This window comes from Anabas testudineus, chromosome 18 (assembly GCF_900324465.2).
Source record: "Anabas testudineus chromosome 18, fAnaTes1.2, whole genome shotgun sequence".
In the NCBI taxonomy this organism is placed as follows: Eukaryota; Metazoa; Chordata; class Actinopteri; order Anabantiformes; family Anabantidae; genus Anabas; species Anabas testudineus.
In genome coordinates this window covers 25,079,578-25,106,278 of record NC_046627.1, presented here as the reverse complement: position 1 = coordinate 25,106,278, position 26,701 = coordinate 25,079,578, and the positions used below count along the sequence as shown (strand labels likewise).

The 26,701-nt window shown below is 42.7% G+C and overlaps 1 protein-coding gene across 1 annotated transcript; it reads left to right on the top strand.

The window, feature by feature from the left end:
• Nucleotides 1-2,188: 2,188 nt before the first annotated feature.
• Nucleotides 2,189-26,193, top strand: ppp1r14bb (protein phosphatase 1, regulatory (inhibitor) subunit 14Bb). Its single transcript, XM_026353015.1, has 4 exons — nt 2,189-5,464; nt 22,754-22,837; nt 22,928-22,960; nt 23,060-26,193. The coding sequence occupies exons 1-4, from the start codon at nt 5,264-5,266 to the stop codon at nt 23,126-23,128; spliced, it is 387 nt and encodes a 128-aa protein (XP_026208800.1). The 5' UTR covers nt 2,189-5,263; the 3' UTR covers nt 23,129-26,193.
• Nucleotides 26,194-26,701: the final 508 nt, after the last annotated feature.

The following is a 26,701-nucleotide window of genomic DNA, read 5'->3' as shown; positions in this document are numbered from 1 at the left end:
AACAATGTTGGTGAGCACTGCATCTGAAGTGCACACACCTGTGGTGTCAATAGACCAGCTCCTCCCTCCACTCCCCCCCTCACTCTCTTTCTTCTTGTTCACTCTCTCTCTCTCGATTCATATTCTCTGTATGTCTCTCCATCCTTTCTCTGTTACATTTACCCCCTCTGACCTCCTTTGTTTTGTGTTTTTTTGCACATCCTGCATTTGGGCCTCTTTATGCAACACATCAGGCCAAAGAGTTCACTCGACCTGTCAACTATCTCAACATCCACTTTATTTAACTCAAATGCATGGTTGGCTGATGATGACGCCTAAAGACACTGAAGAATCAGGACTTTTCCTGTAGCACAGGTTAAAAGTTCTGGGTGGGTGGTCATGAAATATGGTCCACACAAGATGGCTGCAAAATGACTAGTGTGTCCATCGCCTCAGCTGTTCTTACGTTCAGCACTAATCAGAGGGTATGCTGACATGCTGAACTAAGGTGGCGAACATGATAAACCTTATACTGCATGTTAGCATTAGCTTCACTTTTTACTTTTAGCATTTAGTTGAAATCACAGCCCTCAGCTAAATAGCCTCTGCTAGTATATCTTTAGACCTTACTTATTACTGGTGGCAATTTCACGTAAAGCACGTTGAGTTTACCCATTATAAAATGTTCAGCATAAACTGGGTTCGTCTTTGCTTTTACTTCACAGCATCCCTTGTGGGATTGCAACAGAGCCAAAGGAAGTATCTTTTAGTAAATAAGAAATTGAAAAAGATAGGAATTTAAAAGGAGAATGGGGGGAATGAAATGAACATAGTTTACATTTATGGGAAATGGGACTCGAAGGAATAAGAGATCTAATCGTGTCCAGGCATTAAGCTTTGTGGTCTCAGTGCAACGAGGAAGAAATCTAAGTGAGTAAGGAAAGCAGGCGAAGAGTTGTCGAAGGAGAAGGGCTCCAAATTATTCTAAATGGAGGACTCTTAATGTCATGTTACTAAAGAGGGTTAAAGACACAAGAAGGGGCACGCAGAGGTTAAAAATGGAACAAAGCGAGACACAGAGACACATGAAAAAGATGTTGTGGAGCAAGGGAAGACCCCCCAACCATTCATCTCTCACTATCTCTCCCTCTCTCTCCCAACAGCCAGATCTTTCTCTCCAACGCAAAGCCAAGGACTCACAAAGACACATTGTATGCAGACACACAGGCACATTCACTGTCTGTCCACACACTGCCCCCACTCTCCACACACACACACACACACACACAGACACGAGGCACATACATGTACAGTAGCACACCAGCTTTAATGAGAAAGCCCTGATTCAGTGAACAGTAGCCATGAAACTTGATCAGATTATTCTCCACAGCGCTGCTCAGATTTTGGCCCAAAGTTGCTGACTGGATCCATCTGTCTGTCTAACTTTGCAGGGTTACTGTTCATGTGTTTTGGAGAAACGCGAACATGTGGGCGTGTTGGCGAAGTGCTGATTGTAGATCTTCCCTCTAGAAAGGGTAGTCATAGTTACATCGATCACAGTCCACATCCTTTCCAGTGAAATTAGCTGTTCCCCTACAGCCCCAAAATACTTCACATGGTTGACGTATTCCTGCTGACCATTGGTTTTAATTATTTTACACAGCCACTGCCCCTGTGGAGCTGCAGTGTGATCCAATACTGCCATCTAAGGGCTGTGGGGTGCCACTACCCTTCTCCCTCAGCACAGTGTTGGCTTGATTGTGCAACAGTTAGGAATGTGGACATACAAGTTTGAGCTCTGCATCGGTTGTCCTCGGCTGTGGGAACTTGAGAGCAATGCGGGTGTAACCTGCCTTTCTATGTGCACATGGGTCAGTCACAGCAATCTGATTTATTTGCACAAGTCAATTAGGGTAAAACCATTGTGTATATAACAGCACATGTACAATAGAGGATACAGAGGTACAATTTGATTTATTACACTGAGGGAAGGCACACAGAAAGAGAAAAAGTGATTTGAAGTGTGGTCTGATGGCAATCGATGTGTGAAATGGGATATACTTTCTTTTCCTGAGTATTTCTCTTGTTGCCAACATCATCTGTTATGGTGAGTGTCCATTTTGGTTTATCTGATGTGGTTGGTCTCAAGGGACGTTTCACTCTGACTTCCTTTTCAAAATTCAATAATTATGTTGCCAATAAAATGTGACCTTAATCTTAGTTATGGAAAAATATCCAAAGGCAAGACACTGACTTCATATCACACAGTGAAGTGAAAGCGAATTCACTGAAACAATATTTAACAGATTGACAACACTAGAGAAATAGATCAACAGCTCCCTCATGTGGATGGAAAGCTCTTGTGTCCTTGTAGTAAAATGAGTCTGTTTCAGAGAGAGTTCACTCAGTCCATGTGCATCAGCAAATATAAACATCAATAAAGCCACTTTCACTGAGTTGTAGCGTTGGTACATGTTCGTAGTGGAGGTCGAAGTAGAGACTGAGAGCAGACAACAGGCATCACTCTCTTCCCCTCTATTCTCTTTTACATACAGAATGTAACAATGTGAAAATATATATTACTTGCTAAAGTACAAATACAGGAAATTAGCAGTAAAACACATACACCTCAAAGTAAAAGTACTCACTCTACAGTCAACCTATGCCAGTGTGGCGTGAACATGTTGCATTGTGCTGTGGAGCTGGCTTTAACTGCATTCCTCCATTTCCAAACTAGGGGTCAGGCAAGGGTAGGAAATGGAAAAATATATTCCCTCATGGTTGATGTTTTTAAAATAAATACAGTTAACTTTTAACATCTTTTGGCTATAGGCCAATGTCTTGCATGCACATACAGTCATCTTGCAATGGATCACAAACCAAAAAAAGTTGGTAACCACTGTTATAATCTGATAATGAGCTCATACACTTACATGTTTTTAATGTTCTTCAAATAAATAGAAGGAGTAGAAAGGGCAATATTCACAGAAATATACTGAAGTAGAAATATAAAAGTAGTTCCCCAAAACTGCATTGAATCAGAGTATTTAGATTGACTGGCCTTACTTATCTCCATTAAGCACATGTTGCTGCTAATTAAACATCACGATGTTAGAGTAGGAAGAGCACTTTGTATCTTTCATATTTGTGCAAACAAAGCAAAAGTAAACCTGTGTTTGTTGTTACATCATAGCAGCAGCATTTTTAATACTTTGGGTCGTGCACTTACACCAGAAGGTGTTCACTGGAGTTAACTAATCTCCCGACATGAACACCACATCACCACGAACTGAGCAGAAAATGCTGCACATGACACAGCTATGCAAGTTTTTGGGCGACAACAGATCTGCGTCATGCTTAGGACTCCCATGGTGTTTAAATCCTCCTGGGGTAACAGCTGAACATCTTACACTCTGCAACACGCTGACAAACACATGCAACAATGTCTGCTCCTTCTTCTCACTGCAGACTCCACTAAGCTCAGCTCTCCTGCTATTTGCAAACTGTTCTCGTGCCTTTATGTGTTCCCCAAGGCCAACACAGTTTTAATATTCCATGCTAACATGATCGTGACTTTTCCCCTCCTGAGGTCTGCGCCAGACACGAAGACCCAGAAATCACTGACAGGTCATTCAAGCCCACTTGGTTTACGGATGCAGAAGCACACAGCTTGTTTGCATATGCATTTTATTCTTCTACCTGGTGACACATAGGCTTTGTGCAATAGTGAGAGTGTGTGTGTGACTATCGTCTATGCTACCACAGTGTGTGTGTGTGTGTGTGTGTGTGTGTGTGTGTTGGTCTGTCTGTGCTTACTCAACTGTAAGTTTCAGACATGCTCTCTGAATAATTCAGGTTTTTATGTCTTGTTGCCATGGCTGATGGTGAAATGGTTGCCCAGACCAGTACATACCCTCACTCACACTCACACACACACACACACACCAATATAGGGGCATGTTGACAGATGTGAACGCCCCCGTACACACTCCAAACGACGGAGAGACAGGGAATTCGCTCCCCTGCCTTTACCTTCCCCTTCACTTCTCACTCCTATTCTTATTAAAAGTCTTGTTATTAAGCAGCCCGGCGGGGTGTGGGGACCCCTGCTGTTCCAGCACAATGGCCAGACTGTGAAAAAATGCGAGTGGCTTCCTGTTAATGGAACACCTTCAGTAGTTTTATCTCTGCCATAGCCGGGGGACGAAGCATAAAAGTTCAATTTTGAAATCGATCACAAACTAGAAAATGCAGCTGTTCCAGCTGCTCTCCACCTAGAGCTCAGTACAGCGTGTGAAGCGGAGAGAGAAAGAATGAATCTTTGCAAACCTTAGTTACATTCTGAATATGGTGAAATATATTCTTCCAGTTTCAGAAACTGTGAAATCGAGGTGTGAATTTGTTTTTCCTGTATACATTTCACACGTTACAGAAGAGACATTTTGTTTGTTGTCAGATGAACATTCAAGGGCCCCTGGGTTTCTCTGCACACTGTGTGTGGACACAGTGCAGCACAATGAAAACCGAGCAGGTCTTTAGTAGATAATAGTTTGTCTGTAGCAGCCTGAAGTTGGACACAATAGTAAACCATGGGCTATTAGGAAGTTCAAAACGTGTGTCAAACGTCAGGCTATTGTCTAGGTCTAAAAAGGTCATTTAAAGTGGGTCAAGAGCACAAAGAGAGGGCCAAACGTCTGTGTTTGAAGTTTAGTGTTTGATGACCGCACTGTGGTGAACGGCTGTGGATCAGATGACAACAGGATGAAAGTGAGGAGCAATAGAGGGGGGAATAAACGAAAGAGTGTAACAAAATTAAAATAAATAAATAAAATGAGAGGCCGACATGTGCGTTTCTCCCCGTCTGTTCCTCTGGTGCGCTACGTCCAGGCAGAGAGCGCGCACGCAGCTCCGGCGACGGGACGCGAGCTTCGTCTTTGTAGTCTGAGCAGAGCTCCGGCACCGTCTCCAGCTCCAGCTCGGTCTGCGTGCTGCACACTCCGCTTCACGTTTCCACCCCCTTTTTTTGTTGAGTCCCTCTGAGCTGTTTGTGGACAACAATAGCAGCGGGTCCAGCGACGTTAGCTCGGCGCTTTTTTTTAACTCCCTCGTCGCTCAGTCGGGGTTTACCAGTGCGGAAGAAGAAGCGAGCAGCCGCGCGTCCTCACACCGCTTTTCGCCTCCTCTCCGCCGCCCTTTCATACTTTCACACCTCCGGGGCGATTTCTTTTCTCTCTCTCTCTCTCTCCCCCCCCCCCCACTCCTCTCTCCCCAAAACCGAGCGACCATGGCTGCTGTAACGAGCCCGGAGACGAGCCCTCAGCCCCGGGTATATTTCCAGACGCCGGCCGGCACCACGGAGGAACCGGAGACCCCCGTTCGGAAGCAGGGGCGCGTTACCGTCAAATACGACCGCAAGGAGCTGAGGAAGAGGCTGAACCTGGAGGAGTGGATTATCGACCAGCTAACGGATCTGTACGACTGTGAGGTAAAGACACTAACAATAAACCGATCGAGAGTATCGATCAGGCGGCTCTGCTAAGTAATAGGGCTCCAAGTGCGCTGATCTGCTCCGGGCCTGTGTGTGTGTGTGTGTGTGTGTGTGTGTGTGTGTGTGTGTGTGTGTGTGTGTGTGTGTGTGTGCAGTGTTGAAGCAAACTGTTCAGAAAGAAACATCAAGAGGCCCTTTGTCGCTGTTGCTTTTGGCCTAGCGTGTTTTTTTTTTTTTTTTATAGCTTGTAGTATCTGAGCTGTGTGAAGTAACTGAGGCGGAAATGTAGGAAGCTGCGTGGACATTATAATAAGTAATGTAGCCCGTGCCAGAGGACATCTTTGTGGTTAAACTTCAGTCCTCCACCCACAGGTAGGCTGAAGAAGCAGCACACACAGCTTTATAGGCTCATCTTGAAATAGACAGCCCCTCTGCTCCGTGAGCCAGTATTGATAACAGACAGGAAACAACAACTTCCACCTGTGGTGATGCAGCACATGGGGGTTTGGTTACAACACTGAAGTTCTTCTAACTGCAAAATCTCAAGAAAAGAAGAGCAGAGGCCGAGGGAGCTACTGACATGATCAACCAGGGGTGGAGGGGCAACAAGGGACAGAGGAGGAGGTACTGATTTGTTTGGGAGGAGGTGGGGGTTCAGTCATACATCTTGTCATGAGGTTGTAGTGATGACTGGGACTGAGTCCCAGGACACTTCCAATGCAGCCAGGCGGCAGCTGTGGTGTAGACTAGCTGCTGGCGTCAGTAGTTGGTAAGCTCATGTCAACTCTACTGAGCTGGCATTGACCCACATTCTATTCCTGGTGTGAGCAATACAGCAACTTAACGGGTTTGGAGAGTTCCTAGTATGCTAAGAGGTTGTTTGTTGGACGCGCAGTCGTGCAACCAGCACAGCCGATGCTTTTTAGACTGAAGAGTTCGTTTTTGTAGTTGCAGGACTGGATTCGCCTCCACTGCTGCACAGAGCCTGCCTAACAAGAACGTGTGTTCTTGTTACAAACATGTTGGCCATCAACGGCAAATACTTTTCAGGGGCTCTATCTGTTCCACAGTTGCACCTGAAAGTCCAAAATCCAATTCACAGTCTATCTGTAACTCACTGTAACCACATATTAATCCAAGCCACAGTTTACAGAGAGTGTGAATGATCTCAGGGGCGGCTAACAACTGATACCGCTCTTATCATGTGATGTAAGAAGGTCAGCCACGTCCGTGGTTGTTAAGTCTGCTAAGTTTGTCTCCTACATTCACAGTAGTTTCTCTGGCAGTTACCGGTATGTCCCATGAGGTGTGGATAATAATAAAGTAGCAGGGGTACGACAGACACGCCAGCTGAGGTGATTAAATGGCCTAGAGAGGATTTTAAAAATCACTGTGCTTTGTTGGTCTGCCAATAATGGATTAATATGTTACGTGTTGGAGAGTCGCAGAGACAAAAATCAAGTATGAGCTGTATATTTAATCAGAAGACAATCAGGAATCGATTTGGAATAAGAATAATCCCACTACCCTCAGCTATTAATAGTACAGTGTTCAGTTTAATAGACATTTCTCTGTCACAGTGTAGATTTATTAATTCATCATCTGCTAATTCCTCTAATTTCATTCTCTAACCTGTTCAGGTGCTTGCACGACTGGTGCACTTGTGCTTTGTTATTCTATTTTTCAACCATGTAAACCGGGTCAGAAATTGCAGAAAAAAACTTGCCAAGGGACACACAAGGTCAGTATGTTGTTGTAAGACACTAGAGCAGTAATGATTTGTTACGATTTGACAATAGGTACATCAGGTTATACTCGTGTATATTGCATATTAATAATTTAACAGTTTTGTACACACATCTTTAACAACGATGCCCGTTTCTGGCACTCATCCACAGTAGTTCCCCCTTTTCATTGTCCTGATCCAGTGCCTGCCTAGGCTGTTAGACAACAAAGAGATTAATTTACAGTCGGTTCACTGATGGAGACACATTGGGCTGACTTAGACAGGGAAATGTGGAGCACGTGCTCTTAAGCAGTGTAACTGGAGAGGCAGCTTTAGCCGGTCAGGGAGCAGAGCGAGGACTGGGAGAACCCTGTTCACTGACGAAAACCAAGCAGCATGTGGCTTTTGTCTTTCACCTCCATTGCCTCATCCTTTTTCTTGCCATGTCTGTCTTTTTGCTCTGAATATTGTCATTTTCCTTCATTATTTTCAGTCTATCAGCCCCTCTTCTCTCTCTCTCCCTCTCCTTTTGCGGATGTAAATTATGACTATTAATAATACTCATAGTTTGTTCAACAGGGAATTTATAATGAGCCCTTCTCATATTCGTATAATCCCTTTAAACATGCTACAAGCAGGCATCCAGTCATTTCTGCCAGCCAGCTTGTCAGATTTTCATCCAGCCATTTAGTCAGCCTATCAGTCAGAGTCGCCAAGGGTAATGGTGAGGAGCCGAGCCTTAGGAGGATTCCATGGCAACAAGGCCTGTTAAATGTTTATGTTGGTTAACCATGCAATTGAAGAGATGGGTCCATTTTGTAATAGAAAGCATAATGCAAAGAGCCCCAGTATTATATTCTCTTTCAAAGAAAGGTCAGAATTAGAGACATTCAGTTCTTGTATTAACGGGGCCTTAGTGAATACCTGCAGTGGATGATAATGTGGCATTTCTTTTGTTAATGAAACAATCCCTTTGTTATAGAGCAATCATACCCAGCCGGTGGCAGAGATTTCCTACCACATAGTCTAGAGTATTTCTGCAGTTGGTAAGAGATATGTGGAAAATATATTTAAAAACGTACAGTATATTTACATATTGAGTCAGTGTAACATTTTAACATTACTTGGTGTTGTTGACATCTAAACTGTGAGCTACAAGTTGTGGGTGGAGAGATAAAAAATGACAACAGAACAAGAGCAGCTTACTGACCATCCAGCTGCTAGTTCAGGTTTTAGCTCAGCTTCGGTTTCTCGTCGACTCTAGATCAACTGAGATCGGTGGCTCTTGAATGTAGACATGCGGCTACACATCAGCAAGCCACGAGTGCTGCAAGAACGCCTGGAAACCCCACAGTTCCTGTCAGTCTCACAGTTAAAATTGTAAACCCAGCAGTTCTGATCACACGGCTGATATAACGATCTAATGATAGATAACTTTTGTGAGTGTTATGAGGCGCATTTCTAATTGAGCCTTAACTCTATAACCTGCTTTGTGTAGAAGATGCTAAGTGAGTGTAAGCTCTCTCTAAGGAAAAGGAAATGACTCATAAACTCAACACTAGTAAAATGATAACATTTTTATTCAGTCTCTGTATCATTTCCATGGTAACTGCGTTGTTAAGTGTTTATTTGTCTGTAAAGATATATTTTCTCATAGTACAGTGGAGCTGACCAGTAGCTACACAGTTAACAGTGGAGCGAGTAGGCAGAGCAGTCCCCAAACTCCAGGATCCTACGTGGCCACACACACACACACACACACACACACACACACACACACACACACACACACACACACACACAGATGGGGATATGAGTGAGAACAGAGGCAGGATTGGTGAGCAGGAATGCAATAAACGGAGGAAGAGAAGCGGTGGGGGGGACTAAAGGGGACAGTAACAAGAGAAGGAAAATGTAGTAGGAGTTGGCAGCAATGTCACAGAGAGAAAGTGTTTTTGTAAAACTGTCTCCTGTTATTAGATGCTACACACACTCTGGAAACACAGTGATAGTCACTAAAATTCAGTTTTCGAAGTGCTGTAGCATGTGATTGAGCTCTGAAAACAACTCAGTGACCTCCGACAGATGAATAATCGAACACTGTACTGTCTTTTGGAGAGGAGAGGTTTTTCTGTGCTCTCAAATCTCCTTTTACAGTTGGTTGGTTATTATTTTCCAGGGCATGGTTCTATAAACATCACCCAGGGATTTCCTTTATGTATTAAAAACAAAGCAGACCAATAGAGCACACAGAACATCCCTTTAACGTCATTTGGCTTTAGTTTATTAAACGGTAGTTTATTAAAAACATTAGTGAAACTGAACAAGACACTGATGATTTGGGAAATCCCATTTCAGTGTTTTCCACTGGTGAAATGTTCAATTTTGCAATGTTGACATTAATCAGCCAGTGGTGTTAGGGTGTTGTTGGGAGATTTCCATTATATCCCAATAGATACCTGAGCCTGTAAAAAATGCAAATGGAGTGGATCTAACTGTGTGTTATGTCCTGTAGTTAATTGATTTCTGCAGGGAAACAGTAGCTAAACCATTTAAAAATGCTGATGTAAACAAGGTAGAAAAATATAAATGATCACAGCGGACCATCCACAGTGGTGGAAGACTCATTTGCATAAAACCTGTGCAAACCAGACAAGACAGTTTGGATCAAAACCAAAATCAACAAAGAGTTAGGAGGCTTCTTTTTTTTTAACTTGGTTTAAATGTTACACATCAGCACAGAGGGAAACATGCACAGAACACTGACTCACAAAAACACATGTTAACAGCTCTTACCATGAGGCAGAAGAATTTGGAAGGATAACATGGGAGGTATTCATTTGTATCCCTAATAGTAATAATCTCAGCTATAAAGCTTTTAAATGCTATCTTCACTGTTTAGCACAACAGGACACACTTTACTGTACTACTGTAGTAGTATATACTGAACTTTACAAACATATTAATGAGCAGTACTTGCTCTTCTGGTTGTATTTTGTCTCATGAGGAAGCTTGCAAATAGCTAATTCCTTAATAGAGTTGTCTCGTTTTCACTTTCAGTTTTTTTTGTGGTATCGCACAGCAGATGAATAAAGAAGTGAATCCGACCCCTTTGTCAGTAAAAACACAAGCAGAGTTTGTGTGAGCCAGGTGGACGTGTTGGGGGAAGCCTGGCCGTGAGAACAGCTGTAATTTCATAGCTGTGTGATGGATTAAGTTGGCTCCTTTTGCTCACACAGGGAAAGTGCACACAGGCACATAACATACACGCACAGAGTGTGCAGCAGTTGCCTGAACCGTACACTTTAAAGTCTGAATACCAATCAGCATTACCCTGTTTTACTCAGGGCGCGTAAGAGGGAGACTACAAAGAGTGGTTGTTAAACAGCAGGAGTGAAAGACCCTAGTGTGTCTTTGTAAACATCCCCCAGCAACACACACACACACACACACACACACACACACACACACACACACACACAGTGGACACGCACATGCCTTGGTAATAGGTTGCATGTGGTTCTATGTGGGGAACACAGCTCTTTTCCTGTTTAATTGAGGGTGAGTCAGCATGTGGACTACTGTAGCCTGGACCTCTGACTGACCATGTGAGCAGTGTGAAGACACTAAGTGAATAAACCAACCAAGTTAGAAATCAGAGAGGCTAATGTGTGTTTTGTTTAGTGTATGAGTAAGATCGGAAGGAAGTTAGGAATACCCAGAGAGACAGGGTATGGATTAAGAAACAGAGGCATGTAGGGATGTGAGTCAGTCAGAGGAATGTTTATGGATGTTGTCACAGGAAGTGCGTTTGCGAGTGTGTGTGTGTGTGTGTCTGTGTGGGACAATCACATTAAGTGCATAGTAACATTTACAATATTAACATACCACTTTCCCCCAAAGCACACTGTACCCCTCACTGTAGCACAGGTTCCCACAAATGCACACTCATGCGTCTGTCTTGGCTTCATAGAGTACAACTTGTGACTACTTGTGAGCAGATTTCTAAGTTACCACGAGACAACATTTTGCCTGTTGATGCCTTTGAAAAGCAGCCGAGTCAGGTTTGAGGTTAAAGTTTAGTTGAATGTAATAAATATATGAATATAATGCACTGCATTGGCAGGGGTCTGGTCTGTAACTGGCTATGGAACAGATTCTAAAAGCCTGTTCCCTTCGTCCGTGTATATTTGATTCCATAAACATAACTACTGTGATGTATTAATTATCATCAAGCGCACGTCTGTTGGTGCTTTTCATGAGGTTATTTAGTGTCTAATGTATTTTAGGACTGTATATATGCATCTGACAGCTGTTTGAAGAAGGCTCTAGCACCCTTGAGGATGCTTTTTAAAGTAAGCGTGGGTATAATGGTTTTGTAGTTGGCCACACAGGCCTGTGTTATTACTAGATATGGCTCCAGGGTGGTGTTGTTGTAATAGTGCTTTTAAATTAGAGATGGATATGAGGTTTTGTTGCTGCTTGTTCACTGGCACCCACATCCAACCCATGTTAAAACAATGACACAAACATAGCCGCTGTGTTGATGTGTAACGGTTGCGACTGGAGTCTGCAGCAGCAGCTGGCGTGGATCCTTTTTGTAAGGAGACATTTTCATCGTGAAGTCTATTTGTGAGTAATGGCAACTGCCTGCAGGTTGTGTGAGGTAACACAGATCCACTCAGGAGTGTATTTAAGTCCCTGGAGGTGCATTAGAGCAGGCGCTCTAGAAGCTGTTGGTTAACTACAGGGAGGCATATGTCAGTACACAGCTTTTTTTTTTTTTTTAACTGCCTCTGATTGTGTTGTGTTGAGTAACAGACTGTCTACAAGCAGTGCTTAATATCATCTCTGCTAATGCTGTAGATGTGGAGCTATAATTGTTGTAGCTTTCAGCAGATAGAACTAAGATACAGTAGATGTCCACTCAGGTGGGTTTATAGAGACGTAGCGCTGTGTTAGTGACTCCCTGACATGATGTCCTTTACCTAGCAGGCAGACGGCCACCCATCAGGAGCTTGCCAGGTTACAGCACCGGTGCCATGTTGGCTTTATATATCCTCCATGATGTCACTGCTGTGTGAAGTCTAACTTAAGCTTTCCAGGTATCACAACTAAAAATATGTCACGTGTCAAGATTCTTGTACTCTTTTGGAAACGATCGAACTGTGGGACGGGATGTTAGTGGAAGTGTAGCCAGATGGACAGACAGTTGGCATGTAGACTGACAAACAACCTAAAAATGATAGATGAGGTGATGAATGCCACAAGCTCAGTGGTTTCATGGAATCAAGTGGTACTGGTGTGAATTTGCATTTAGTCTCTAAGCAGGAAGGAACAACTGGCCATAGTTGGGCAATGAGTAGAAGGAATGATTACAGGTTGCTGATTCATTAGGGAGTCAGCCTCAGTCACTCACATCCACACATATGCATGATGTTGGAACCGAGAGTATGAAATGAGCACGAATCAACAAGTGTTTGGTTATAAAGGCTCACAGAAAGAGAGGAATAACACACACACAAGAGAAAAGTGTAACTTTATAATGGATTCCGATGATAAGTCAGTCATTTCTGATAAGACACAGGTTTAGGTAACCAGTAACCACAACACATCATGTCTGTTTCTCCTGTTTGTTATTGGGATCTGTTTCATTCTGTAGCTGATTGAGCAAATATGGAAAAGAACCAAAGCACTAACTTATTAGATTACTAGTGTGTTGCCAGTGTTACAGAAGTCAGAGGTTGTGTTGATGATTGATCTGCATAAAGGAATTACAATGTTCTCTAATCTGTTTTGAAATCCACACAGATTATGTCTTAATAACAGCCGAATGAATCAAAAGGCCGCATGAATAAACACAAACGTTCCTGTGGAGAGTGATGGAAAGTCGGTTTTACTAGAGCTACTTACCACAATGACCCTGTGCAGCTGCCAAACTCCACGTGTGCCTGAAAGTGCCACAACAAAAGGAAAAGTCGTTCGGCCATTTGGTGAATGATGTGGCAAATGAACAAGTAAATTCTGGCTTTGGTCGTGTTAGTAGTTGCCAAGAGTGATAATCTGCACTGATCCTTGTGTGTGTGCATTCTTATTTTAATCTGCACATAATCTCTTCTTTCAGTCCAGTTGTGGAGGTAATGACTTTTTTGGCCCATGAACGTGTGTGTGTGTGTGTGTGTGTGTGTGTGGTCACTATTTTCTGTATGTAGTATATCTTTCAGTATTTTGCATATTTTTTTTTACCTTCAATTACTTTCCCATATCATTTATTAAAAAAGGGAGGAAACCCAACACAGCTACACACATATATCACATACACCACTCTTACACGTGTACACATCAAAACCAGTCTGTTTCAGGATTTGCGGAGCACTGTGGTCTCCCCTGCAGGTCTGCCCCTTGTTCTCTGCTGCAGAAATGACAGACTCAAGAGGAGATGGAAAGTGGAGGTGGAGGGTGAAAGTGGGCACTTAAGATGCTGTCTAGTTCACATATTTCAGATGAGGGGTTTTGTAATTAGAGTGGGCTGAAGGGGGAGGTGAGTATTCTTTGTGAGAGAGCAAGAGAAAGAGAGAGAGAGTTATCTGTCGACCTTTTTTCTTCAACTGATTTTAGGCACATTGTACAAGCACAGATCCAAAGGTTAAAAGTTGGCAGCCAAAGGTGATTTGTGCACGTTCTGTTGCACCCACATTGCCAGCTGTGGTTGTCTTCCACCCTCTATATGTCATATTTACTGTATACTGCAGTGAATTTGTTTCCATTCTTTACTACAATTTATTTGATTTTTCTTTTGATGTCTCATGTTTGAGTATTCAGTCCTCTTCATTTCTGCCTGCATGGCTGTTGTGATGAATCTATTAAGTTGCTCTATCATTTCGAAAGAAATCGGTGTGGTTGAGGTTGGAAATTTTGAATGCATCACATCCAGTTTGCACGTCTCCCCCGCTCTGAGTGTGAGTAGTGACACAAACTGGGAAACAAGGACACACAAAGGGCACAGGTTAGCTGTTCTAGAGAGAATTGCCATTGATCTATGTCTGTATTTGGAGGATCTTGGAGATTGAACTTCAGCAGTAGTGGTGGCAAACTGTGGCCCTCATCTGGCAGTTAGTAAGTGCGGTGCAGCGGCAGAGCTCCAACCCTGGCAGCAGTGTGTGGTTACCAGTACAAGTCTTCCCAGGGCTGGTTGTGACCCTGAGGGAGCAGAACAGTGTCTCTCTGCAGCACAGACATGTCCAGTCAACACAGAGAAACCACTGAAGGTTGCACTCAGGCCAAACAAGCTGATGTGCGAATCATTCAACCAAACAGCGAGCAGCTATGACTGTGGGCAGCTTTGAGGGGGGGCAGGGGTCAAGGTTAGGTTACATTCTACATTTTAACAGGCCAAATAGATTTTTTTACTGTGTGTGTGTGTGTGTGTGTGTGTGTGTGTGTGTGTGTGTGTGTGTGTGTGTGTGTGTGTGTGTGTGTGTGTGTGTGTGTGTGTCCTTTGGGTGGAGTTGTGTGAATTTTCTGATGTGGTTGGAGCCAAAGCAGCTGTTCAGTTTTACCATGTGGCAAACTGTATTTAACAGGCATTTGCTAAATAGTGGATTGTCTGCAGATATTTGATATGTTGCCGCTGTGTGGTGATGATCTATAACCCCACCACGTTCACCACTCTGCCATTCTTTTCTTTCCTAAAATATCAATTCACTCCATGTTACTATAGATCCTTTCAACTCTACTAATGCTATATACAGTATATGCTATTGTTGTGTAATGATAGTGTAAGAACTACCAAAACTACTGTGCCTGTGTCCTAATTATAGTGATGAATGTTTCCTGGCATCATATGAAGACACGTTCCATGTACTGGGAGCTTGTTTGATTTGACTTTCTCCTGCACTAAGTCTGAAACAACCCACACAGCACTGGGACACAATAGTATGCTCGCATCACTACCAGCAGATTCTGGAGGCTCTGCTTTTTTTACTTTACATGACAGAGGCCTTAGCGTTTTATCTGCAGTGAGATAGCGCGAAGGCTGACAGGGCTGCAGAGTTAAAACAGATGGGGGCTCTGGTAGGACGTGCTAAATGAGAAGCACGCGTGGTTTTAGTTTTTTAGGGTTTTCATAGGAGAAAGTCATTTAGGTGGGAAATGTGTCCCTAATTCAAAGAGGTGCGTGTAGGAAGGCGTTAACGAGGTCTTTTCATCAAACAAATGTGCTGATTTCCTTCATTTCTGAAAACAAAGAAGACCAATCATTTTGGAAATTCCAGGCAGCACTGCAACATGATATTTTTACGTCTCTTACCTGATAGTAAACAGTGTAAAGGAGCTACTTTAGCTCAGCTGTTGTGCCCGCAGCTCTTTCACTCTGCTTTCCATATGATCAAAGCAGGATGTCATTTTCTTACATGAGAGGAAGTAACATCCAAATGAGAGAGAAAATCAACTCGCACACACTTGTACGTCCATGAAAACAAGGTGTAGCGTAACACAGAAAGAATACTGTCATATTCCACTAGGTTAAGTACATTGCATTATACTGATTATGAATTGTCGTATGTATGTGTGGCACATATTCATAACTGCAGCCAGTCACTTCTTAGATTAATTATGCGCACACACCCACGCACAGCCTTGCTAATGTCACTCTATCAACTCCTAAAGTGTTTTTGTGAACTCCACACACTATGATTCTACCTCCCCTCCCCCCAGTGATATGCCTCATGGTCAGACGCTCAGACAGGAAGTAGCTTGGTACTCTGCTGTTTTAACACCTGAAGTGTTTTAGAGACTTTTTAAAGCTGCTGTTTTTTCTTGTTTCTTCTTCTTCTTTGTGACAAAGAGCACAAAAAGAGAAGCTTACAATAATGCTGTGCTTGTTATTAGACCTGCAGATTCCTGATATGCAAGTGCCTGTATGTATGTGTGAGTGAGGCAGGGAGGAGGTTTAGGGAGGTGGGAAGCAGCGAGCAATAACACAATCCATCCCTAATCCCAGCAGCCGCTGTGACTCTGGTGACCCCTCTGTGACTCCCTATCCCTTATGTTCTCTCTGTCATTCACTCATAAGTGGCATGATGCCTTGCAGCAAGGTGGCCCGAACGCTATGAATTGGCCCATTACAGACGGGTGATTTATAAGGGAGAGTGGTAATGCCATCAAATGAGACCCGAAGATAAGGAGACAAAGGCAGAGCGTTACAGGAAGCAGATTCAAGCCCAGTATTTTTCCACTGTCCTCTGTGTGTGTGTGTGTGTGTGTGTGTGTGTGTGTGTGTGTGTGTGTGTGTGTGTGTGTGTGTGTGTGTGTGTGTGTGTGTGTGTGTGTGTGTGTGTGTGTGTGTGTGTGTGTGTGTGTGGACGGCTTGCAGGCGACTTTTCAGCTTTCCCCCTTATTTTGACCAGGAAGCAGTTTGGTTATGTTATCAGAGTGCACGTCCGTACTCAGCGTAATAGGAGATTTCACCAAAACATAATTTTCTGGGAAACAAATTTGGAGTTCTGGAAAGCAGTCGTGTATGTTTTCTTCCAACGTTTGGTGTTGGCTCAGCTCTTCAGCTCTATTTCACAGCCTTCCTTGCTCAGTCAGTGTTTATCTGATTCACAAGCCTGCACATGCACACGATGTGGGAGTTCGAAGGTGTGCTAATTGTCTAATCTGTGCATCTTCCTGAACTGTAGTTACCTCCTCCTCTCTGCATCTTTATTCAAATGTAAGTATGGAAATCTAGAAGTAGAAGGATTTTTCAGCCTTTATTATCAGCAATGTTTGACTGGGACTAGTTAAACAGAGTCTCACATTGTTTTTCTACTTTTTCTTTTATGTCCGTTTTTACCTGGATGTTGTCAGAGCTGGTGAACATCCAGATATTTCATCATGTTCTGTTCTTTTAACTGTGTTTTTTCATTGGCCTAAAGCCACGCTGCTCTTCTCACCTCTTCTCTCTCTCTCTCTCTTTTGTTTCACCTCACACCTTTATCTGTCTGTAACGCAGTAATAATGTCAATAGGCTTGCATTAATGATTGACAAAGTGCTGAATTAATAACAGCTCGGGCCTTTTGATTTGGATCGTGAGACTCTATCAAACATGTTCGCCATCGTCCAGCATCATCAACCGTTGTTACCTATTAATCTGGAGGAATTGCAGCGGACTGACGCTGTGACACACATTTTAAGTTGAACAACCTCATGCATGTGCTCACATTGCCTGTGGCTTGTCTCTGCTAGTGTTCACACATATTTTGTACCTGTGTCACAGTGCCAAGTCAACCAGGCTAGGGTAATAATTTTAATGGAGCCCACGCTCTCTAATGCACATGCACGCACGCACACTCACACTCACTCTCCTGCATGTACTGACCTTGATACAGAGTCCCAGAACAGAAACAATTGAAAGGAATAGTGTTGGTGTAGAAGTGTGACACCCCCTTAAACATGGAGATCACACTTCACTGTGAAATCTGATGGGAAAGAATTAACATAAGAAGCACATACAGTGAGTAAATGTGATTTTAAAAGAGGAGTCTGGTTTTTCTTCTGATGGATGAATAAAGTATCACTTTGTCAGACAAGTCAAAACAAACGCACGCAGAAGGAAACTACAGTGAATGGCAACATTGTTCAGCGCCACGTGGCCTGCTTTTCCTACTTGTTCTCCTTCCTCCATCCTGTCTGCTGCAGCCATCACTTCCCCGTGTCTCCAGCTTCCTCCTTCGCTTTTATTCCTCCCTGTAGTCGACGCAGCCAAAACATTGTTTCACTCCGTACAGCAAAACACTCTGACTATTTTTATCCTAGTTTGTTAATGAGGCGGGTAAAAGAAGGGGATATTTATCATCCACTGTCATGTTTTTTGATAAACCTCTGTAGTTCTTTACATTTTAATGGGTTTCTTCTATACGAGCTCTCTGGAGTTCTTAATCGTGCACTTTGCATTGATCCTATCACAGGAAACATACATGTAGTGTGTTGTCACTGGAGTTCATGCTGTGTTCTCCTTGTAGGTGGCCCTCTGTGACCTACTTACACACGAAGCTTCACATGCTGATAAGGAATTGGCTTCTTCGCTGATACCTACTTAGTCCTCTTAGCACTTTAATAAGTGTGTAGACTGTAATAATATTGAATGCATATCAGCTTTCTGTAGACACAAGTAAATTAGAGTCAGGGTGTGATTAGAGTAAACTTGAATCGGATGTTGACACACATTTAATACACCAGGATAAACTGATAAGAAAACCTGACTCATTGCTCTTCCTCATTTTCTTTTTTTCCTCCGTTTCCTTTCCAGAGATATTTACAGAAGCCATGATGAGTCTTTTCGTTTGTAATAGCAGGGCACTGACCTGTGTGTGCGTGTGTGTGCGCGCGCGTGTGGCTTTTTTCCAGTGAAGGAGCGGTATCTGGTTTTTGATCAGTCCAAGCCTGCAGCCGTTACACAGCCCCATTTGAGAGGAACAGTGCTATGACCTACACCAACACACAAACACAGATAGGCACTCACACTGTCACATCTCATTCTGCTCTGTTCTGCAGGCAGCCTCCAGACAGACAGACAGTCTGTCTGTTGCTCTCTCACTCTGTGGTGGTGTGTGAATCATATTTGCAAGCTTGTCAGGAAGAGTGTAATTACATTTAAAAACCACAGTAAAATAGGCCTATGTGCCACTTTGTAACTCATTTGATGTTGGTGGCTCAGACTAATTAGTTTTACATCAAAATGTTTTCTCTGAAAGTGTAAAATGCAGGTAGGTGGAGGAATAAAACAAAAGCAGGATCCACTATATAGGCCACAGTTGGGATGTGATGTGAATTATCATATGTGGGCTTCACAGCCGCCTGAGTGTGTATCAAGAGTTCAGCTCTCTTTGAGCTAGTTACCTGGCTCAGTTAACTCTTGGTTTACCTGTGCAGGCGGGACCATGCTCACTTGAGAAAAGGCAGAGTTATAAATTATATGTAAAACCAATAGAACCCTGGATGGAGAACTGATCATGGCGCGAGATGAACCTGTGATACTGACGGTGAAATGACAGCGTTGTGAAGAATCAGAAGCTGGTCAACAAAGTGAAGCTGTAGAAACGTGAATATATAATGTTAAAATAGCATACTATAAATAACTGCGTAACCTAATCAGTGGTAATCGGTTCATTTAGAGTAAGGCTGTTTCTGCTGCCAGAGCGAAGAGAAAAACAACCGGAAACTAAAGAAAAGAAACAAACATGTGACGGTGCCTGTCCGACCAAACTGCTGCGTTCAGAATTGACTAGCACATTAACGGTGTGCACTTTTTCACTACAAGCCAAGTGTGTATACTTTGTTTAAAAGTGTGTATGAGTATTAAATGACGTGGATTTGCTTTGTTTTTCCTGGTATCTTAATAACAGAGCACACTGTCGTCAGTCATTCTTGGAAGTGATGGGAACTTAAATGAAATGCAGCTTTATTTATCATTTATTTATTTATAAAAATGATTCTGAAATGATGGCTGCTCCGTTCCTCTCCTTGTACCTTTTACTGTGCTCAGTCAAACTTCGCGCATGCCCAGCCAGGGTTTGAATGATCTAGTTTCAGGAAACTGCAGGACCCGAGTTAAGCCCAGAGATGTGTTACCTACTAATCTCTCTTCAGGTCACCTGTGGGAGATTTTGTTGCAGCTCTCCGCACCATCATGAAAACACCAAACAAGGGGATATGTGTTGGAAGAGCTGTTCTTCACCCCTCCAGTGAAGTTTGGAGTATTTATTTCTGCGAACGCTGACTCTTCTGAAGGCTTGTAGCAGCTCGACACCTCAGTCTGCTGCACTGCCGTTGCACTGATGCACATGTTTACTGGAAAGATTTCCAGTTAAGCAAATCCCATACCTCCAGTTCATGATTGATTGCTCCACGCTGCTCTGCATTGTTTACTAGTCTGCAGTGTGTGCCAATATCTTGTAGCCATCTTTCTACTCCACAACACATCTGCGGCCAACAGTAAAAGCCTCTCAAGACTCCAGACTAGTTCGGCAAGTCAGTCTGCAGGACTGTTTTGGAAATCCTCCCTAGTGATTCCCTGCTTTCTTTGTGTCTCCTCTCTGAAGCCTGTCTTCCGGCCTTTTTCACCATCCCTCCCTCCCCTCTCTGTCTCTCTCTCTCACTCTCTCTGTCAGTGTGCTCCACTCAGCTGCTCCCTCTTCCTGATATGCTCCTTAACCTCTTACCTTTTTATTTAGCATGCAAATCATTTCCACGTTCTAAACAAGTCTCATTTATATAAATTTAATAACATTACAACTATCTTGTATGTCTTAGTGATGTGAAATGCTGTAACCATATCTGCACAGTATAGATCTACGTTAATACTATGTCACCAAAGACTAAGACAAAACATGTTAATTGAGGTACACCACAATAGAGACTTTTATTTTTACATCCATGTACTTCCTTTGTCTTCCTGTCCTTTGTTTCCTGCTTGAGTCTCTCGCTTTCTTTAGCAAAGGTAGTAGCACATGGAGGCCACATGTTGTGCAGATCAGTCTTTGTGTCAGACTTCCCAGCCTGTGTGTGTGTGTGTGTGTGTGTGTGTGAATCACAGACAGCTTCAATATGTCTGCGGTATAAGGATTTAGGTGTTATAGCTTTGTGTCTACCTGGTGGAGCTTTAATTTTGAAATTCTATAACGATTACAGCTTAAGTGTGTTTTGCCACTTAAATATTGTACTCTCAGCTTTTGTGTCCGTGTGTGTGTGTGTGTGTCAGGTTTTTACACATTTCTGTCTGCATTACTGCATGTTGGCAGGTTCGTGTGTGTTCTCTGCTCTGCTGACAGTAAGTCTGTCTGTCACACCGTGTCTCTATCTCACACAGACAGGCCGTCCTGCTCCTCATTAAATCCTTATACCCTGCTCTTTCCACACATGCTCTTCATCTAGCTCAGACTTATTAATGCCCATTTTATAATTCTTTAATCCACGTGTGTGTACGAGGTGTGTGTGATGTGATGTGATGTGCAGAGTTTGCACTACAGAAAAGAAAAACTATGATTCAGAAATTCACAAATGTGTACACACAGCATGCTGTGCCTGTGTGTGTGTGTGTGTGTGTGTGTGTGTGTGTGTGTGTGTGTGTGTGTGTGTGTGTGTGTGTGTGTGTGTGTGTGTGTGTGTGTGTGTGTGTGTGTGTGTGTGTGTGTGTGTGTGTGTGTGTGTGTGTGTGTGTGTGTTAGGGGGCAGTTGGGCAGGTGCAGAGACAGCTGGTGTGGGCAACTCTAACCGAGGGGGAGGACGAGAGCGAGTGAGAGATTCCTAGAGAATGACATGAAGATAGGGCAGCAATTGAGCTGCAAAAGAGGGGGAAACGAGTGTTTGTACGTGTGTGTGTGTGTGTGTGTGCCAGTGGTGAACTCCTTTGATAGAGCACACGCACCGTGTGTGTGTGTGTGTGTGTGTGTGTGTGTGTGAGACAGATGGAAAAACAGAAAGTTTCAGTTTTATTGATATTTAATAAATGATACGAGCTCTACAAGCTTCCTACAGGATGTTTAAATGTGAATTTAAATAAGAAGCTTATTGTGAATAGATCAAATAATTCAGTAACTCCCTTGCAGCTCTAAATGTCTGTTATTATTCAAAGGAGCCAGTTTCACCCTTCCGACATTGATGTGTTGTTGAGTCAACAGTGTCGCTGTTTACAGGGAATCTTTGAATAATGCACATGTAGAAATCGCTGAATAACAAAGTAGTGCGAGTGTCGTTCTGATCAAGTGCTGCTGTTCTGAACTGATCTGTTTCTTTTTAAGTAAGATACTATTTCCACTCCATGTTATACTGTAACAAAAATGTTAACCTGATGTTTAAAAAAAAATAGTTCAGCATTATAGGAAATACACTGATTCACATTTCTGCTGAGCGTTGGATATGAAGACAGACACCATTCCAGTATATGAATGCTAAATTAAAGGCTCAGGTGCTCACTGGTTAGCGTAGCTTAGCATAAAAACTGGTAGTAGAGGAAACAGGTAACCGCCTGTAGGCTAGCTACAGCAGCAAATCAGACGTGTGATGATTTGTATTCATTGAGTGATTGCAGTGATTTCATGAAGTGATGTGGTTGTTTTGACACTTTGAATGTTTTCACACATGCTAGTGGTTTGCCCTGGGTTTCTGGTTTTATATGACATTCAAGCACCTGTTTTATCTGTCAGTTTCCTCAGGTTTTTATGTGGGCCTGATCTAATGTCTAATTCACTGAAATCACTCCTTGTGTACCTTTCGATTGTCTCTTTTCTCTGTCATGGGTTAAATGTGCGATGATGGAATAGCAGCACCCTCTAGTGTTCAGTGATGGATGTTCAGCAGTCACTGAGGGAGAGGAATGTCTGTGCTTGGCTATTTGTGGATAACCACATTACACAAACACCAGGACTAAGAATAGAAAGCATGATGAACATTTCTTTCCATGTGTCCATAAAAAGAGGTTCACTACTCTGTGTGTGTGTCTGTGTGTGTGTGTGTGTGTGTGTGTGTGTACACTTTGAATTTAGCTAATGATCTCCACATGTTGCATGTGTTACAGGAGGAGGCCATCCCAGAGCTTGAGATAGACGTGGATGAACTGCTGGACATGCCCAGTGACGTTGAACGGGCAGCCAGGGTCAAGGTAGGCCACAAACGCACACTTGGTAGTAGTAGTAGTAGTGTCCGAGCATGTAAGGAGCTGTAAGTCATACTGTCTTTGATTGTTTTCCAGGACTTACTGGTTGACTGTTTTAAACCTACTGAGGTAAGAGACCCTCATTCCACCGTTTCACACTGTGGGTTTGTTGTTGTTGTTTCTGAATTTCCCTCTGAATGTATTTTTCTCCCTCCTGTCTCATTGTAGGACTTCATCACAGAGCTGCTCGACAAGATCAGAGGGATGCAGAAGCTCTCCACGCCTCAGAAGAAATGATGATGTCCATCCCACGCCCATCCACCTCAGCCCTCGCGTTTTGTCTTCCTACCACTCTTCGTTCTCTTATTTTCCACTGAAGATCATCATGAAACACACTAACTGAACCTTGTTTCCTCCTGTTGTTAAGTCCTCTGTTCTAATATCTTGTATTTTCATCTCGTTGCCTGGATTCAGCCTCATAAATCACTCTTTTCTTTTCTTCTTTTTATGACCATCCCCTGTTGTTTGCTGGAAAGTAAAGAATTTGTCATTAACAGACAAAAAACCTTCATATTTTTTTATCCAGGCACCATTTCCCCTCTTTTATCCACTCTTGCCCCTCTTTCACCCCTTGCCTTTATGTTTGACTTTCCTCCTCTTCCTCATCTAGCTCTTCTTCCTCTCACCCTCCCTTGCGCTACCCTCCATCTGTCTGAAGAGGAAGAGATGGAGATGAATCCCATAATTACTGGGAGCGGAGCAGCCTAGAGTGGGAAGAGGAACAAGGGGGAGATGGGGAGAGCCAAGGAAAGAGTGGCTGGGTGAACGGTTGACGCTTGAAGCAGCCAATCAGCTTAAAGCAGGGCCTAACCGTTGGTTATATTTCCACCAATGAGATTCTTTATTTTGTTATCTGTAAGCGATCTAAATTTGTAAATGATCCAGCTAGCAACCTTTTTTATTCTGCTACTGTTTGGTTTTGTTTGAGGGCTATTCACTTGACTTTAGTTTTTTAATTAATGAATTACTTCTGGGGGGTCAGTCCAGTCTTTGCTCATCCCTCCTAAATCAGAGGCATTTGCTACAGTGGTGCATTTAAAGACTATCTCTTTCTTGTGTGTGGGTCTGTTTAAAAATGTCACTATGTCATTTTGGGAAGAAACTCTGACCACAAAGAATACTGTATGGTATATCTTTAGTACTGCAAAGAGGAAAATTTGACCCTTGCGATAGTGGTTGAACCTAAAAAAAGTCACTGGTTGGCTGTGGTGGTCGTACGGTCCAACCAGTTTTAGCCTAAAAATCTTCCTTTGAGGGTAGAGTAGAAGTAGGTTCTTTTTAAAATCAGGTGACTAGAATTCAAGTTACTGTTTGGGGGGGGGGAGTGTGCTTTTTTCAGCTCGAATGCGTAGTGCAGTCACAAGTGAGGCTGTTTTAGAAGCCACTGCTGTCCAGCCTGCACATACATGTGTACGTCTGTGTGTTGCTAAATGCTACGTGTGTATGTTGCTACATAATGTACAGCAACAGTCATAATGGGAGTGTCGTTTTCTTTTTTCTGGCCTGTATATTCTGCTGTTCTCTAAGACTAATTAGATTTTTAGTATAGGACTGGTTCCTGTTTTGTTTTTGGATTTCCTATTTGATTTTTCTCCTGATGCATTTTGCCACACACACACACACACACACACACACACACACACACACACACACACACACAGACACAGACAGTGTGTGACAGTCCGACAGGGGCACCCAAAACAAAGCTGCCTTGTTTTACTTTTTCTATTTTTTTTAAATCATCAACCCTCCTCTCTGTTTCTCACGGACTCTCTTTTTTTTCTTCTAAGAAATGTCCACCACATTGTTTTGCATTTGGCACAGTCAGCTCAGAGCAGTCACACACACAGACATGGAAAAATTTAAATGTCTTCAGAGCGTTTGGACGTCAAAACGTTGTACTGTTCACTGCGTGTCACATAAGTAGAGCCACCAATGAGACATCTTTAAACAAATGATGGAGAAAGGCAGGCATTTTCAGATTGATGCTGTTTAGACATATTCATCCTGCTTCTTTCCTTTCTTATCTGAAACACACAGACACACAGGCAAGGGGCAGAGGAAACGGAAGCACATGAGCAAACACAGCTGCCTCTCGCACAGATGTGTGTTCACGCACACACCATGCACAGAGACAGGTCCTTAGCTGTCACAAGATTCAGTCCCTGCATCTGCCAATCATCTCCAGGAATAAGCCATCTGTTTCTGATCCTGAGCCAATCAGATCAGAGACTGAAGCGCGTCGGCCAATAGGAGAATCGGTAACATTTGCTGTGATTCCTTTGGCCAATTGCTAACACCTGTGGTGACAGCAGACGTCCACTCTATCTCTTTCTCTCTCACAGCCAAACACACACACACGGGCCCATTTTCATCTTGCTGCTCTGTGATTTTCTCCCTGGCATCCCCTCTCTCCTCCGCCCATCCAATTTCATGCTTCTATCCACCCTTCCTATCCTTTCTCCAGTTTCCTTTCCTTTTTTTTTTTTTTTTTTTTTTTTTTAAATAAAACAGATGTTGCCTTAGGTGTTATTTATGTTACTCAAACCAAATAAACGGGAGACATTCATTTTTAAAGAGGTAACACAAACTGGTAAACGTGTTACTGAGCAGAACTGCGGCATGTGGAGAATCTCTTCTGTCGCCCTCTCTCTTTTTTTTTTTTTCTGACAAACAATGAGATTCTGTTGTTTTTTAGAAGTGAGTGTTTAATACTTAGGCCTTGATACAGTGATTTTTGTTTAGATGAAACAATGTATTTACATTAACCGTTTGGATACTGGTCCGTTTTTATTGTGATCATGACATTTCTTGATGCCAGGCCTTGGATTAATAGGATGTTGAACAAAAATCCATTCAGATACTTTGTGGTGCGATTGTTTTTGCCTTCCTGGTGGCGTTTCCAAACCAAGTGCAGTCAGCGTCTTTTTGACACTTTGGTTAGTTGGATTGTGCCAGGAAGGTTCAATCAATATCTGAATTTGGGTGGATTTTAATTTCTAAATCCAGGCTTGGATGATACCTTCTTAGACTGTTACTCAGAAATCTGTTTGTTTTTTGTTTGTTTTTTTACTGTTGGGGAAAAATTGCAAAAAACAAATATAGACTGATTATTATCATTGAGGCTAAATACAAGAGCTAAACCATAAGATTGGTAGAGTGGTGGTGTTCTTTCCTTTTTGTTTTTTTGGACAATGATTAGATCAAACCAACAAACAAATGTAGCAATATCAACAACAGGTCTTGTTTTTGCCCAATTTTGTTACACTTTTATGCAACTTTAATAAAAACATGTAAATGAACATATTGTTATGTTTTTATTATTGGCACTGTCTATTTGTCCATTCTGTTTACTATACAGAGACAGTTACACTTGTATTTGTATTTGTGTTGCATTAAAGCATTTAATAACTTCTAAAAGGACGTTTTAACCTGTCTTTGCAGGTAAAAGAAAAGAGTAAAGAAGGGTGCAATTAATGACATTAAAAAACACTGATTCATTAATTGTACCTGTAAACTGTGTCAGTGACCAGCAAACACAGGAGGACAGGAGACGCATCCTGGTTGCACCTGTGGTTTTCTAGCTATGACATATCAAAATGTCTGCCATGACAAAGGTCTATTGTTAAGTTGGTATGAATTCCCCCATTATCATTTCTATGGCTCTCTACATATTTCTGCACTACTTTGTTTCCCTCTTGTGGTTTCTAGCAGTATGACGACCCCACTTACACCCTAATGAGTATGAAGAGGATGAAGAAAGCCTACATCAGCACTTTGCAATTTCTCTCCTGTTCTAATCACATGGTT

Coding starts and splice junctions, on each gene's coding strand:
- ppp1r14bb (XM_026353015.1), top strand. CDS start 5,264: ATGGCTGCTGTAACGAGCCCGGAGACGAGCCCTCAGCCCCGGGTATAT. Junction 5,465..22,753: donor CGGATCTGTACGACTGTGAG/GTAAAGACACTA, acceptor CATGTGTTACAG/GAGGAGGCCATCCCAGAGCT. Junction 22,838..22,927: donor AACGGGCAGCCAGGGTCAAG/GTAGGCCACAAA, acceptor ATTGTTTTCCAG/GACTTACTGGTTGACTGTTT.